The following is a 16,662-nucleotide window of genomic DNA, read 5'->3' as shown; positions in this document are numbered from 1 at the left end:
AATTCTTATAAAGCTGCTATCATTAGTTGTTGTTAATTTTCAGAATCAACCCCTCTTCCTCAATTCTCAGGTTTGAAGCAAACTGAAAAGGATCCTTATTGCAGTTCCTCACATGGCCACTAGAGGTTGTTTCATAAGGAATCAAATTACTATTGACTCCCATTTTTAGTTCTAGTTACTATTGGGTCAAATCACAATCAGCTTAAAGTGAAGAAAATTCCAGATTTTAAATTTGAAAAACAGGCATGGTAAGTTTTCAAAACGTCTTCCACATCTTTCAAATTTACAATTTTTTCCTTCAAATTTTTAGATTTCTTTCAAGTTTACAATGTGTATGTTTGAGTTTAAAACTGTTTAAAATTATATTTTTATTTTATTTTATTTGCAATGTCAATTTTTACTATCTATAAACCACTTTAAGCTGATCCTAATTTGACCCCATAAATTGTACACTAAAAATAAACCAGTGTACTGCCTGATTAGAAAAATGTTAAAGATATTTATTTTTTAGTTATTGATGACAACTCTAGAGGCTATTAATTTTCAAATTGGCTGTTTTGATGTGGATAATACAAGAATTTGTTAATTATTGAGGCATTTGTATATATATTTTTTAAGATCAACATGCTTATCCTACATCACAAATTCTGAACAACTTCCTTTTTGCTCTACAGAATCTGACTTCAGAGATTATCTGTCATCTTAATATTTGCTAAAAAAACATTCCAAAAAGTTTGGTTTGCAGTTTTGCATCCCTTCTCTTCATCCTGAACCTCAAATAGACTCATCTGGTAAAAACAGGCTGATTATTGTTGGAATTGCTTCGCACACACCCACACAACCATATTGTTTACAGTAGATTTAAGTAACAATGAGTGATGCATGTGTGCTTCTGAATGTGTAACTTGATAGGTCAAACAAGGACAGCAGGGCTTGTTCGAATGACAAATAAACACATTCCTTGTATTCAGCCTTTTTTTAAAATATTATATTAAGCTGATTTTTGCACTTGTTTTTGCTGAATTCTGAGGGCAAAAACATTGTTTAAAAAAAAACATTACAAATTACAGTACTTTACTTCATAACCTACATGATATAGAAACATTGACATTATCAGTTTATGTAAATACAGTTTTTAGCTAAAATCACTATATAAATGAAATAATATTTTTTCCTTTTATCTGCTGCATGTTTATGAAGGATTGTCCTACATTCAAAAGAGGTTTATGTAAGTCTCATGCATTACAGACCATAATACTAATAATACTTGCACATTAATACAAGTAGAGCACGACATGGCAGAGCTAGACTTAAAATCTTTATTAAATCCTTAATGTACCAATCGGCTTGAATAATTAAATCTTGAAGTATTTTTGACTAAAAAAAACTTTTACTAAAATTTTCGTTTTTTTTTTATCATCATATCTACTTTGGGACTAATTGTTGTCACGTTCCAAATAAAAATATTATAATATTGAAATATTAAAAATATTAATGATAAATATAATTCTCAGTCAGATGAGAGTTTTTATTTTAGCTTCCTTGTGTTTTTAAGACAGCGAGTCAGCATGTAGGCTGACGCTGGACAGCGGCTCAGCTGTTGTTTTTTTAGGGTGTCTGCATGTGTCCGTTTAGACAGTCACTCTGTCTCAAAAACAGGAAGTGTGTGCTGTGTGGGTTTAAAGCTCTCTGTTGCACAAAGACTTTTTCTATGACCAAGCCTCCTTTCACTTTCTGCTCCATGCTGCTTTCTTCTGCCGGCACTGAAGCACAGCGTTTGTGGATCCCCATCAGGCTGCTGCATTGCAGATAGGAATGATGAGCACACAGATTCATGCTCTCACAGGCAGAAGAGAAAGAGAGGAAATATCCTTTTATATTTTAAAAGAAAAGGATTTTCAGCTTTTTAGCCCTGAGTCATTCTTTGGATTGGTTGCAAATTAACTACTTGCAGTCCAGTTGGTCGAACACCCCCACCCCACACTGAGATCTAACCACAACATTCTCAGCTGCCATTTTCCCTCCATTTTGGGAAACCCATGTGGCTCCTTTTTTTGTTTTGTTTTTTTGTTTGGGGTCCTTGGTTGGTGTGACTCAGCAGCACACATACCTCCGTCCTTGACTGAGCTTCACTGGAAAAGCAGTCAAGCTGCTCCGTGACAACCAGAACAGGATGAGGGGATCCGTTTTGAGCTTTCTAAAGGTAATGGGTGGATGGTTGAGAAGCTTCAGTCCCCAAGGGATTACTTACAGTAGCAGAAGATGCACTCAAAAGCAGCAAGGATTTTAGGTGTCCTCCTCCTCCTTGAAATTGACTGAATCTTAAAACTTCACCTTTTCATGTATTGTGTGAAAACAAAAAAACTCCATACTTTACCTCCTACTAAAGGCAAATGCTTGCATTTTGATTGAAATGTGTTGCTGCCAATGTTTACTCTTTGATCCCTAACGGTGCAAATATGCACCAAACCACTTTGGCTCGAAGTTACCTTAACTTAGCATCTACTTGAAAAGAAAAACAGAAGTTTGTTTGATTTTTTTCCTATCTTGGACTAAATTCAGGCGTCAAGGGGTTAAAAGGCCAAATCAAGCTTATTCAAATGTGCATTTTGTAAATTCATCCTAACAGCAACAATTTATGCAAAACACATGTCACCAGGTATTTGTGTCTAGTTTTAAGTTTAAATATCTTTTTACACTGGATATAAGAAAACAAATCTCCTAGTATTTTTTCAATAAAATCTAAGAACTTGTTTTAAGATATTAAATCTTAAATATCTTGTTGCATCATTTTGATTTGGGAAAAATCATATTTTAAGCAATATTTCTAATGATACTAGTTCTTTAACTCATAATTTGCATAAATTATGGAATTGTAGTCTTATTTTAGTTGGTCTATAAAGGAGAATAGTAGGACTGCTAAAAATAGAATATTTTTTAAGGGAAAAGCAAGCATGTATATGTACCTACCGTACTTTGAATTTTTAAAACTGTTTTTTATTATATTTTTTTGAACAATATACACTTATTTCAAGAAATCTCCAATTACCAGAGCAGTATACCTAAAAAGGAGTATTTATAGCCAAAATCAAGATGTTGGATTTTTAACCTCCAAGACAAAAAGCTCATGAATTTTTGTGTAGCCACAAACTGATGAAAGTGGAAGTTAATCTGCACCATTTTTTGTAAATCAGATTTCCTAAGTTTCTGAAAGGAACTCCACATGTTCCCTGTCAGAACTGTGGAGTTCAGGTGTGGTAGTTTACCCAACCTGCTGCTCGATCACACCAGCAATGTCCGATCTCATCCAACATTCAACGGCTCAGAGTGTTCGCCCTGAAGACACACTGGTGTGAACAATCAGCAGCCAGTGTCAGACGGCGCTCTCTCCATGAATAAGACATTTGTCTGTTGAGCTAATTAATCCTGAGAGGGGCCGGATGGCATCTGCTTCCATGCCGCGTGACAGACACGGAGAGGAGGGGATCTGAGGGCTGAAGTATGCTGGGTTGGTTCCCTCTCTGATGAAGGAGTTGGCAAATGTAAGAGAACCAACAACCACCTCTGGAAGCTAATATGAATCTTAGCCACTGCTGTGTGTATCCTTACTATAGGTTTGTTTATGGCTCACTATGTAGCGTTGTTTCAGCGATTTCGCTTTCTGACAAAAGCTGCTTTGTTCTTTAAACAGCCACCAGTTCAGCCCACCTGGAGGACCTGGCATACCTGGATGAGCAGAGGCACACACCCCTACGCACCTCGCTGCGAATGCCGAGACAGAGCACCACCTGCGGGCCGGGGCGCTCTGGGCCGGACCTGAGAGGTGAGCACAATACTCCCACTTTTCACAACAACTGTGAAAGTTCTCACACTTAAAAAGATGAGAGGCCTGTAATTTTCATCATACACATACCTCAACTATCAAAGACAAAATAAAAATCCTGAAGATCACACTGTCGGATTCTTAAAGAATTTACAGTAAACCCTTGTTTTTTCGCGGGGGTTACGTTCCAAAAAGAACCCGTGATAGGCAAAATCTGTGAAGTATAATCCTTTTTTTTTTTACAATTATTATACAATGAAATACTCTATTATACATTAAAAAGAAAGAACAAACCATTTTACAGGCTCAAACATTTGTTTCACAAATCAAAGTACTTTAGAAACGTTTTATTGAACAAATAACTTCTGTACTGTACTGTCAAATAATAATTTTAATCATCGATGTGAACAGAAGGCATCAAATTGCGAAGATTAGCCCCACCCACCGCGACCCGAGTAATTGGAGTCAACGGGACAAAATTTTAAATGATTATGAAAAAAAATACAAAGTACAGTTGGACAAATAGTGACTCAGGTGTATTTCACTGGTATTCAGACTGAGTCGCTGCATCCTGATTCCGCTCTGCAGTGTTTTCTCCTTGTGAAGCCCGCGGTGCAGGTGTGTTTGTTCAGGACAAGAACAGTGATAGGCAGTTGTTGTCACTCTTTTTTTCTATGGGTTTTAGAGAAACTCGAAATTGCTAGAGAATTTGCACGTCTGTGATTTAAATTTGGCAAGCTGTTTTACGTACGTGTACATATTAAACTGCAACGTTACTGACGCACAGGTAGAGAAGAAGCGGAGTGACTTTTTAGCCAATCAGGAGAATGCAGAACACAATGCACGATGCAAATCCGTGAAGTAGCGAAACCGTGAAAAGTAAACCGTGTTATAGCGAGGGATCACTGTATTAGCAAATTACGGTGGAAAATAAGTATTTGGTCACCTACAAACAAGATTTCTGGCTCTCACAGAGCTTATTTATATTACACTTATTTTCCAACATAATTTCTAAAAAAAAAAAAAATATTTAAAAATCAGACATTGTGATTTCCTAGATTTTTTTCTCATATAGTCTCCCATAGTTAAGGTAAAACCTATGATGAAAATTACAGGCTTCTCTCATCTTTTTAATTGGGAGAACAATTGATGGCTGACTAAATACTGTTTTGCCCCTGTGTGACACACACAGAACAACATCATTGAGGAATTGTCTTTTTTTGAACTTATGTCATTTGTAAGGAAGCGGTCGCATTAAGTGAGACAAAGGAGTCAGAAATAAGTCTGTTATTCAGTTAGACTTTATTAACTGCGTTCATATAACTCCAGAACTTGTTTGTGACACACAACACATTAGCCACGTTAGCCGTGTTCGCGTGTTCACAATAAAATTCCCGACCTGGTTTGCAACTTGTAAAGGAACAGACTAATGCCACTAAAACAAACGTTACTATGACTACGCTAACGACCTTTGTTACACGTAAAAAAACACAGACGAAACACTACACATGAGCCGCATTAGCGTATTAACAACAGCACCCAATCTTGTTTGCAACTCGTCAAATAAATGGAAATGGAAATTTTGTTGTTTTTATATTAAGTGTTTATGGTAAAAGTTTTGGCTCGAATCTTGAATGAAGTGCTCCAGTCAGGATGTTAGCAATTAAAAAGCAAAAGTTCAGTGTCTCAGATTCTGCTGCACTTCACATCAAACACTTTGTGCAGAAGGCACCATTCTGCTGCAATTTTCATCCACTAGCAGCACATCTCAAAGCACGTCAAATTGGCGAGGCAAAGTGTGCTTAAGTGACTCTAAATCAAACAGAGAACTCAAAAGAACTCACATGTGTTGCTGATGTGGCGAGGGCAGTTGTCAGTGGACACTGAATGTTCTGAGCTGTCGCAGGAAATAAACAGGGGGGCGGGGGGTACACAAAAAGCCTTTTGTCCACCTTGAGATTCTAAAACTCCTAAATTTGTCTCTGTGCTTAAAAGTCAGCATGCACTTAACTGCTCTTTGTTCCTCCTCTACCTTCTTACCAAATGACCTCATGTCACATTACTGTCCCATCGCCCTTCCTCCTCTGTCCCGAAGCGAGTAATCCGTGCCATCATGGCAGCCTTGTCAGGCAGACACAAATGGGAGTCTGTCTGTTTTTAACACCTGTTAAGACCCCACTCACTGAGACCATTCTCTAGCGAGCCCTGATGTGATTTACTCCGCTTCAAGACAGCTGGCTGCACACAAACGCATTGTCAGAGAAAAAAAAAGCTGGACGGGGATGGACAGAGACGCAGAGAGAGAAAAAAAAGAAGAAGAAAAATAGACTAACCGAAAGAGGTAGTTCCCCCCTTAAAGTCTTGCTGCCAAAGCCTCTTGTTTCAAACGTCCCTCTCTAAGGGCAGTGGAGTGTTTACAAGCCAAAGGACGGCGTCCTGGCCGGCTCTCTGCCTCCTCAGCTCAGTGTCAGAACCTGCATTAGTGTGTGGAACCTGTGGTTTCAGTGTAGGAGGCAGAAAAAGAGATGGAAACAGACAGGACAACCTAAGGATACATTTAAAGTCTTTCACCTGATTTTATCGTAAAAATCTAAAATGATTTGTCAAGAAAATTAAAAAAAAAGGTGAGTTTGTAATTTAATAATTGTAGATTTAACATTTTATTGGCTTAAAGTCCTACTCCAATTGTCTTTTGATCTTTTGTAAAAGTGTTCCCAGTGATTTTCAATTATAATTTTTTTCCTTTTTTTAGATGGGATGTCCAGATCAGGCTGTTATTGTCCGATTCTGAGTTATTTGATTTTCTGCTGATACCGAGTCCCGATCCAATAAATACTTTTGTGACACATTTTTAGCGAAAATTAACAAATTGCCAGGACAGATTCAGACAGACAAACAGATTCCGGTATTCCTCTATTTTTATTTCATTAGAATTGTTTTATCATTTAACCCTTAAACAGAGCACTTCTGTGTAGTAACTTGAACAATCAAGTAAAATAGTGTAACTATCAACTACAAGAAAAATTCTTGACCATTTTCTAGTTATATAGGTGATAATTAGTCATGTGAGAAAGTTTAGTGACTTTAGCGTTGATATTTTCAGAAATATTAAGCATTTTTGACATAATGCAATTTGTATTTTAATTTAAAATTATTACAAATAAATTATGATTATTCATGACTAGTTGATAACAGATGAACCATTTATTAGTGTGTTTGCTTATTAGTTTTTTCAAAGATTATGGGAGACTTTAACCTCTCACTACATTTTTTCAACATTTTGGATTTTATTGCCACAGTAGTTGATTTTCCTGACTGGGGCTCTGTCAGAGAAATCTAAAAGGCATATTAAAGAAAAGCTCGGCTCTAAGGGGGTTAAATCACTTTTTCCCAAATGTAGCACTTCTGTCACGTCTCTCTGTCGCCGCAGGAGAGCTCCGTTCTATCAAAAAGAGACATAAACCCGATCTTTTTCTGTTGAAATACCTTTGTAGGTCATCGTTTGCGTTTAGACAAACCAATAGACACTTGCTGTCAGTTTTAAACGCTTATAAAAAGTTATTGATCCTGGAAGTCTGAATGTGTGAACATCTGGCTAGCTTGACTGAAGTGTTTTTGTGCGGCTCCGGCTTGAACTGATGCCGTATTCTGCTGCCCTTTTTGGCAATAAAATGTTTTGATCCGTTCATGACATGCAGACTTCTAGTGGAGTATTTGTCCGTAATAGTAAGCTTGAGATATAATGCTCTGATCATCAAAGGAATAAAAATAAATATCCAATCACTGATTAGAAGACAACATCCGATTTCAATCGAGTTATCCATCACGTGATCTGGCCTGATTTCCGAACACATGATCAGAGCAGGGCATCCCTAGTATATAGGCAAATTTAAAAAAACTTTTAAATTTTTTATGACATTTTTTGTAGAGCAACAGTAGTTCTTTAGAAATTTCCCTCTGAGTTGTGGGTGGGACTGTTTTTCGTCTGCTCCTGATCCACAACAATTTGAATAAAGAAGTATTTTCCTCGCGTGGGGTTTTAAAAGGCTCTAAATAAATTGACACAAGAAGTTAGCAGTTCTGAAAGATTATTGTTACAGGTATTTTGCAGTCTTCATCCTTGTGCCTCTTCTTTTTTATTGTTTCTGTCCATCTACAGCAAACGCTGTCCATTTCTTTTTAGCTTTATCCTATAAATCCAAGCTTTTATAGCTTCTTTTCCCCATTTCAAGCAGCTTGGAGCCAAAGCAGCTGAACGAAGAATAGAGAGGGCACTTCTGCTGCAGCTCTTGTTGGTTCACTCACACTGCAACTGAATATGAAGCACATTTTGTACACACCTATCTGCATACATTTATGGTGTTTCTGTAAAGCGTAAGCATTTGAGGCAAACAGTCAGAAGCGAGGCAGTGAGTGACGTTAGCCAGAACCCTTGACTGTTATATGAGAACTACATGGAGGGAATGGGACATCACTCACTGACAACAACGATTCCTACAACCACATTTTTTCAGTTCAGTTGCCATTTTTTTGCTACACGGACACATCCATGTTGGAGCCAGACATCGTCAATAAGCAATGATTGGTCAAAAATCTGTCAAACAAATGTTTTGAATATTCAATTTGGGGTTACATACTTTTATTGAGGCATCTAAATAATCAGTTCAAATATTGAATAACTTGGAATAAAGAAAAAATATCATGAAACAAATAGAATTAGCAAACGGATGTTAAGAAAAAGATATCACAGCAATGATGTTTATCCTGACAAATAGAATGACTAAGTGATAACTGTTAGGTGGTTCTTAATAGAAGTGTTTGGGATTTTGGTTTCTTGCAGCCAGCAGGTACTTCCTGTTTGGAATGCGAGAGGGAAGGGTCACTTAGTCCAGTTCTCATACACAGTCAATGGTCAGAACTAGTCAATCTGCCAAAGGATTAAAAGTGACCTGCCCTGACCTTTTGTCTATCAATCTAAAACTGTGCAACAAATGAGCCATACACCCACTTTCTATAGCAAAACACGAGGTAAACGCAGAAAAAAATAAGTGTTTAGAACTCGGAATTTTGAGACGGATTTCTGCAGGCCTCGGAGAGCTGCCATTCCAAGGCAAGAGACATGGGATGACACAGAAGCCGCCCACTTATTTTCACTAAGCTGTATGCTGAACAAACACTTTCTCTTTCCCTATTTACTGGACTGAAAAAACAGGTTTTTCATAAATTTATCTTTCATCTTTCTTTAACTTGTTTAGAGCAGTTTACCCTATTCTTCAAACTATAAATCGCTCTGAAGTGTGAGTGGCTTCAGACAAAAAAGGCATAATAAATAAGAAAAACATTGTATGTAGGTAGTACTGGAGTATAAATAACACCCCCAGCCAAAGTATGCAAAAAAACATCACTTATACTCTTAAAAAAAATGTAATTGTTTGAATCTAGTTCTGGATTAAAAAATTCCAAGTGTGCCAACAATAAGCACATTTATCTGTGCCTAAAAGCAGGGGTGGAGCTACAGGGGGGCAGCACCCCCCAGCAAATGGGTTTGCCCCCACCCCCCACACACACTTGTCCCCTAATTTTTGAGTTATTACTAACAAAGATTAAGTAATCATCAATACAAGCTTCTTTAGGCATTGAAAAAATAGCAGCTAAAATAAAAGTAACAATAAATTAAATTAACATACATGTTCTCATTTGCCACCCTACCAAAGTCATATGCCATCCCATATGTCTAACATACTGTCTAAAAGTGAAAAAATCATATGTATATATACGTATGATTTTTTTTTTTAGCCCAAAACAACATTTTTCTAAAGTTGCTGATTTAAATGTTATTTTCTAAAATAAACGGCATATATTTTGACCTTTTTCATAGTTTAATGTGCAGTCTACATCATAAAGGGCCTCCTTAAATTTAGCAGCTTATAACAGATTGAGTTGTCCATTTTATTTATGATATTTTCTTTCATTCCCTCGAGAAATACTCTTGAAGACGAGATCCCATGAGATACGCCTCCATCCAGATTAGAACGGCTATTTCTGGAAAGTATTTGTTTACAGCAGTCAAAAGAGTCCAGCCAGAATCTGTGTTAGATAACAGTAAAATATTTAAAACAAACTGACAACTACAATTCTGGCTGCATTGTCTGCTATCTGTTTGACAAAAGTATGTCATATATTTTGAAAAAAACCTGATGTTATCTGTTGAACGCTTAGTTTGACTTGTAAAAATGCCGGTTTGTATTGAGCCATTACATATTGATATGGCAGCTCATTGATGTGAAAAAAAGCCAAATCCGTATTCTTCCACTACTCCTAAGGTTTCTCCCTACCCCTACATTTTAGCACTCTATACTGAGAGTTATGAAAACTAGTGATGTCATCAATAGTCGCCGGTCAGCTGAAATGCATATAAACCTTGGTTTCATAACTTTAAAAATGTCATGCTAAAATGAAAAGTCATTACTTACATTAACATGTAAACTACTTTGCATCAGAGCACACCCACGTTATGAGAAACGCTTACCCTCCGCAGCACATTACGACGCAGAACACCCTCGCGACGGAGGGCTTGGCATTCCCATGCCGCGAGGGTTAGCCCCTAAAAAAAACTATTTCAGACAAACCTACCCCTCCAAATGCCCCTACAATTGCAAGGATAGGGAGAAGCCTTAGGGGTATGGGAAGATTGTGGATTCGGCCAAAGTAAACTGATTGATATCTGAAACCATTATCTGCAATGACGATTTATAATATCTTTTCTGGAATAACATAAAGCAATAACACATTAGATAAGAATTTTTTAAATAAAAATTACATACAATTTAACTGTTGCAGTTGTGTAAATATTTACTTTGTTGTTCTTTTTAGCTGTTGTTGTCATCTTTAATATGTTTTTGCGTTAAGTGATTTGTTGTTGTGATTTGCACTTCAAGGCCACCTTACTTTTGACCCAACCTGGCAACCCATCTCACCTCTTACAAACTCCTCATGACCTGACTGATCATTTGATCAACTCCTGCTCTATTCATTTCCTCATTTTGCCTCCACCCGTCTTGTTCATCACTCCTCTTTGCTCCTGATCCTCTGCTTCTCTTTTCCTCTCAAGGCTGCTCAGCCACCGTGAGTCATCCCAACCTGGTGAATAATTAAAAAGTCTCAGACTCCCTCTGTCTAGCTGCGATGGTTCGATGTTAGGCGAGGAAGAGAAGGTGAAGAAATACCTTGCTCAGCGTAGCCAGAGGGGAAATGTTATGGACAGGATTATGAGCAACTACCATCCATCCATCCATCCATCCCTCACACGGAAAATTTGCTTTTAGCTTCCTCGAAACAACTCCCTCGTCCCTCGTTCACCACACAATTGCCTTGTTTTCCTGGAAATCTGGCGCAGAGGGGCAACAGTGGCCCCTCAACTCTAGGCTTGATGTGGTAAATCGTTTTGGAGGATGCTGCCTGGTGGCGCATCGTTAAGTTTAGTAGATCCATGAGGACAGGAGCGGCTTTGCAGGCACATTTGGCATTCAGTCACACCCCCCATCCTCAGGATAACTGGATTAGCCCCACTTTAATCAGAGTAGCTTTGCGTCTTTAGCTCCTTATTTCAGTGATCGATGGCGTTGGCAGCCCCGGTCACTCTATTGCATTTTCTGTCGCCAGTATTGCATCAGGTGTACCACAGGAAGAACATCACAGCAGAACTTTCTCCGCGTTTTTGACCGTCATTATTTTGTGTGTTTGTCAAGTTGGCACAAAAATAATTAGACCTGGGACTTGAATAATGAAAAGTCTCTCATTACATCGGGCTGCAGCTGGCGGTAAAAGCCAGCACAGGTCCCGCAGTGTCTCACCAGCCCGCCGCCATCTTCCAGATTTATCAGTTTATGCTTTTTTGCTGATTGTGTCTGGAAATTATCACGTTTTGCTTTCCGTTTTATGATTATAATTAACGGTCTTGGAAAGGAATACGGTCGAGGGCTGCAAAACGGCATTAGGAGCAATTTCAGCTGGTTAAATCATTTAGACCGTGCAGTTTTCCAAGCTGAGGCGAAGAGCTGGGCACTCCCCTGGACTTACAAAGCAGCAGACTGCTGGGAGAGCAGGAAGGGAACTTCTGTGCTTTGCATAAACATATTTGTAAACGACTCAACTGTAGCTGTTTTACTGATCATGTGCAATGACACACCGCACAGGCTTTCGTTTGACTAGTTCCTTCTCCCTGATGTCTCCTATCCTTAGGATAAAATGCTACCAGGAACAGATTTAGTTACTATTATAGGGATTGATTGATCTCGCCTAAGCGCTAAGGAACCAATTAGATCCTCCCCAAAAGGCGAACCTTTCCTAACCTCCCCTGCAGACTCACTACAATGTAATTCAAAGGATTTCAATTAACAATCGACCTTGGTTTTGGTGGGTTTGCAATATATCTGACATCATTATGCTATTGCTGCTTCCTCTATATTTCTTTTCTTCAACCTGCGCTGCACCTTGACCTGCCCTCTTTGCTTGTTTCTGTTCCTGTCCTCACTGCCTTTGCTTTTTCTTTTTTAATGGCTTCGTCTCCTTTCTGCTTGCTGCTTGCTTCAGCTTCTGCAAATAACACCCATGCCTGGCAATCCCAGTCACGTAAGTTATTCCACCTTTCATTTGTCGTTTCTTCTTTTTTGGGGGCTTTATGAGTCGACCTCAGAAAGCAGACTTCTAACCCTGATGTCATTTCAAAGTAATGACACAGCCAATAAAGAGAAAGTGTTTTTCTTTTAAGAGTTTAAATCCCTTTAAAAAAAGAAACCCCCAAGAGATGACGCGCACATCTTTTTTTATGTCACACAACTCTAGAGGTTCATACCAGATTCGTTTCAGCCTCTTTAATGTTCTATATGTCCTGCAGAGAAGATGCCCGACCTCTGGAGGACTTTGGTTTAACAACTCCCCCTAGTGAGGAAAAATACGATTAGCGATGGATTTAAGAAAGCAGACTTTTAAAAAGTTAATGAACAATTATAATCTTACACAACATTTTTATTTATTCACGAAATTACAAAAACACAGATTCTGCTGTGAGTTTGTTCTCCAACATGCTCTTCTACGTTAACGCTTTCTCCCTTTCCCTGACCCGCCAGTGCGTTTTGCACCCTATCGACCTCAAGACATCGCTCTCAAACCGCTGCTCTTCGAAGTGCCCAGCATTACCATGGACTCGGTCTTCACTGGACGTGAGTGGCTCTTCCAAGAGATTGATGTCCACCTCAACAGATCACACACCAGCATCAGCCAAGGCGTCGTGATCGTGGGCAACATCGGCTTTGGCAAGACGGCCATCATCTCTCGCCTGGTCGCACTCAGTTGCCACGGCACCCGCATGAGGCAGATTGCTTCCGACAGCCCTCAGGCCTCACCCAAACGTAGGCATCCATTTATGTTAGACACGTGTTTTTGATACAGTTGAATGAAATATTTTTTTTCACTTTAGAATCATAAGGCATCAAAAAAGCTAATTTGCACTTTTGTGTGTAAAGGAATGACAGGCTTGAGCCTTCTTTGAGTGAGATTTTATTCTATTGTGTACAGATGGAGAGGGGCTCCCTCTCACGCAGCCACAGCCCACGCACGGCACCCTGGGAGGAGGCAGCTGCCCTGGAACCCCCGAGATGAGGCGGCGTCAGGAGGAAGCCATGAGGAGGCTAGCATCTCAGGTACACAACTACGCAACCACACCACTGTTTACTTTTTAAACTCAGATTTACTTCTTCTATATGTTCTTTCAAAATTAAACAATTTTAAGCTTCTAAATCTTTTTTTTTCTACAAGGATAAAGAAATTCCAGCTTACCTTTTATTCTTACATACTCCGTTGAGTGCCAATTAAAAAGATTTATATTCTTATTATTTCCTAGCTGTATTGCCTTTTTAGAAAAGAAAAAAAATGTATAAAATTAGGATAAAAAAAAACCTGCAAAGTATTTTAAAAACCCACTCCAGTCATCTTTTGGTCTCTTGTAAAAGCGTACCCAGTGGTCTTTTCATTATAATTAGCCTGTTTTAAGTCCAAATTTAAAAAAAAACCTGTGTAATTTTCTAGGACAAAGTTTCTGTAGAATGATGGTAGTTAATTAGAAATTTGCCTCTGATTTGTGGGCGGGACCGTTGGCATAGAGCAACCCCGCCCCCCTATGCCCTCCCTGTTGCTAAGAGCTGTCTTTTTAGCGGCGTAGAGGGCTTGTGGCTTGCCCAGTGTATTTTATACGTCACAAATAGACTCTTTTTAAATGACATTGTTTTGTCTGTTCCTGTTTCTCAGCGATTTAATTATTAAATATTCCGGAATGCAATTTTAAGCTTAATTTCTATTAGTATATGTCTTCCATCATGACAGAATTGATGAACATGATGAAAACACCAAAAATACAGTTTTTATCTGATCTGGTCTTTAAAATATCAACATTTTGCTGTAGTTTTGTTGAGCTCTGCTGAGCCACAGTTGTAAAAATAAAAATATCCTATTTGGTTTTGTCTGTTTAAATAAAGATTAAAGATGAAAAATAACGTATTTTCTTATTTCTATTATTTAAAATTAGTGAGAAATTGTTTCAATGCAAGTGCACACAGCTTTGGATTTCTAAGAAATCTTACATTTTAAAGTCTTTGGGTGAATTTGGGTGTTACACAATTTACAACAGGTGGGGATCAGTTGTGGAAGTCGGGTCATTGTCTTTCTTTAAACCTTTTTAAACGTGGACAGCTGCACTCTTTTTACCCCGTCTATATAAACCTATACGACGAGAGAAACCTGCTCTCGTTTTCTGCTCTTCTGTCTGCTATAACACCTCAGTCCCCCTTTTCCTGCTGCTTAGCCATCTGCCTCCCCAGCCTGATGCATTATGCAGATGTGTTTAAAAAAGAAAAAACAACTTTGCCAAGGAGCCTTATGAAATATTTATACCTGCAGAAAGCCATTTCCCAGTCAAGCTATTAGATCTTGTTAACTCTTTGTATTAATAATTGAGCTTACTCCTTCTTTCACCCCTTTTGTCTTAAAGCTCTTTACTCCATTGTGACCAAAAATTAGCTCTTTTTGATTAACCCCTTCCATTTATTATATATTTCTCATTGGAGCCACACCTACTAAAATGTTATACCCAATTATTCAAAAAACTAAAAACCTGCACTTGATTTTCCACCAGTGTCTGTCTTTTCGGGACTGTTTCTTCACCCGTTCGTCTGTTTAATCTTTCATCTGATCGTGTTTCAGCTGTGAAATGTGACAGTGTAACACTTGACTCCTTCATGCCACAGTCATCTCACACATGCGTGAGCCAATTCCGAATCTGTCTCCCCTGGCAGCCGGAAGCAATGAATTAATAATAGCTAAAGCCATACAGCAAAACGAGAGGTATTATGTTTCATTATACTCCAATCATTCACCATGAAGTTGACTCAGTCCCAAACGAATTAGGGCTGTAGTATACCCTAGAAAAAGTCACTTTGCAATAACACATCCTGAAAAATGTCTTCATTGAGATGAAATTTATCAATAGTCACTAACTTTTTATATGGTTGGTGGAGCAGAAGTACTGCAGTTTCCCACAAATCACCTCATTCTTCTTGTCTTTGCTTCTCTAGGTGGTGGCGTATCACTACTGCCAGGCGGATAATGCCTACACTTGCCTGGTGCCAGAGTTTGTGCACAATGTTGCAGCGCTGTTGTGCCGCTCGCCACACCTTTCAGCCTATAGGGAGCAGATGCTGAGGGAGCCACACCTGCAGAGCACCCTGAGCCTGCGCTCTTGTGTCCAGGACCCCCTGTCCTCTTTTAGGAGGGGAGTCTTGGAACCTTTGGATGCACTTTACAAAGGTGATAAAAGTACTGCTAAAATATAAAAGACTAAATCTATTTTTTTATCCTCATACTATATTTATTACATTCACCTATTTATCTCTTTTTCTCTGTACTACATGTTTTTCAGAGAGGAAAATCAGCTCTGAGGAGGACCTCATCATCCTCATCGATGGCCTAAACGAAGCAGAGTTCCACAAACCCGACTACGGAGACACCATCGTGTCCTTCCTTACCAAAACAATAAACAAGTTCCCTCCTTGGCTCAAGCTCGTGGTCACAGTCAGGACCACGTTGCAGGTGCTTTTGTTTTAAATGCCATTTTAATGCTTCTGAGCTTTGCGGATCATATGAATAATCTTTTTTTTTTTAATCATTTTTGTCAAGTTGACCTTTTAGTTTATTTTTGGGTGTTTGCATTCCTGCAATATCATATTCCTCCTCTTTGCACAACTTGTCTAACGTTGATGGAAACTTTTTGAAACATTTTGTTCTCAATGTTTTGTTTCTACCTCTATGATTTACTATGAATGAAATCAACCTCATAACTCTAATTCTGCAGGAGATTACCAACGCACTGCCGTTTCACCGCATCTCCCTGGACAGCCTGGAAGAGAACGACGCCATTGACCAGGACCTGCAGGGCTACATCCTGCACCGCATCCACAGCAGTCCAGAGATCCAGAACAACATCTCGCTGAATGGCAAGATGGACAACACCACCTTCGGGAAACTCAGCGGGCACCTCAAAGCTCTGAGCCAGGGATCCTATCTGTACCTCAAACTCACCTTTGATCTTATTGAGAAGGGCTACCTTGTACTCAAAAGCTCCAGCTATAAGGTGGGCATTGATGCACACGTAATGACTAAAAGGACTTTGGTACCTAACTTATTCTACCACTGACTGGAAAAGCATCTGAAATTAAAATTTTAGTCTAAAAGAACATGCATTCTATCATACAAACTCGTGTCACACAACCTATTTACTTCTGACAATT

At 38.7% G+C, this 16,662-nt stretch overlaps 1 protein-coding gene across 10 annotated transcripts in view; it reads left to right on the top strand.

Moving 5' to 3' along the window:
• tanc2 (tetratricopeptide repeat, ankyrin repeat and coiled-coil containing 2) overlaps positions 1-16,662 on the top strand; it is a 184,342-nt gene that overhangs the window by 145,430 nt on the left and 22,250 nt on the right. For 8 of the 10 annotated variants that reach the window (XM_023949339.1, XM_023949343.1, XM_023949340.1 and 5 more), the window contains 7 exons: positions 3,692-3,823; positions 12,416-12,454; positions 12,952-13,233; positions 13,400-13,524; positions 15,451-15,682; positions 15,795-15,964; positions 16,227-16,505. In XM_023949339.1, coding sequence (XP_023805107.1) covers positions 3,692-3,823; positions 12,416-12,454; positions 12,952-13,233; positions 13,400-13,524; positions 15,451-15,682; positions 15,795-15,964; positions 16,227-16,505 — 1,259 coding nt within the window. The remainder of the gene's footprint in view (positions 1-3,691; positions 3,824-12,415; positions 12,455-12,951; positions 13,234-13,399; positions 13,525-15,450; positions 15,683-15,794; positions 15,965-16,226; positions 16,506-16,662) is intronic. The other 2 variants (XM_023949342.1, XM_023949341.1) reach the window with 1 other exon arrangement.

This window comes from Oryzias latipes, chromosome 19, assembly GCF_002234675.1.
Source record: "Oryzias latipes chromosome 19, ASM223467v1".
Classification (NCBI taxonomy): domain Eukaryota; kingdom Metazoa; phylum Chordata; class Actinopteri; order Beloniformes; family Adrianichthyidae; genus Oryzias; species Oryzias latipes.
This window is presented reverse-complemented; position numbering and strand designations above follow the sequence as displayed.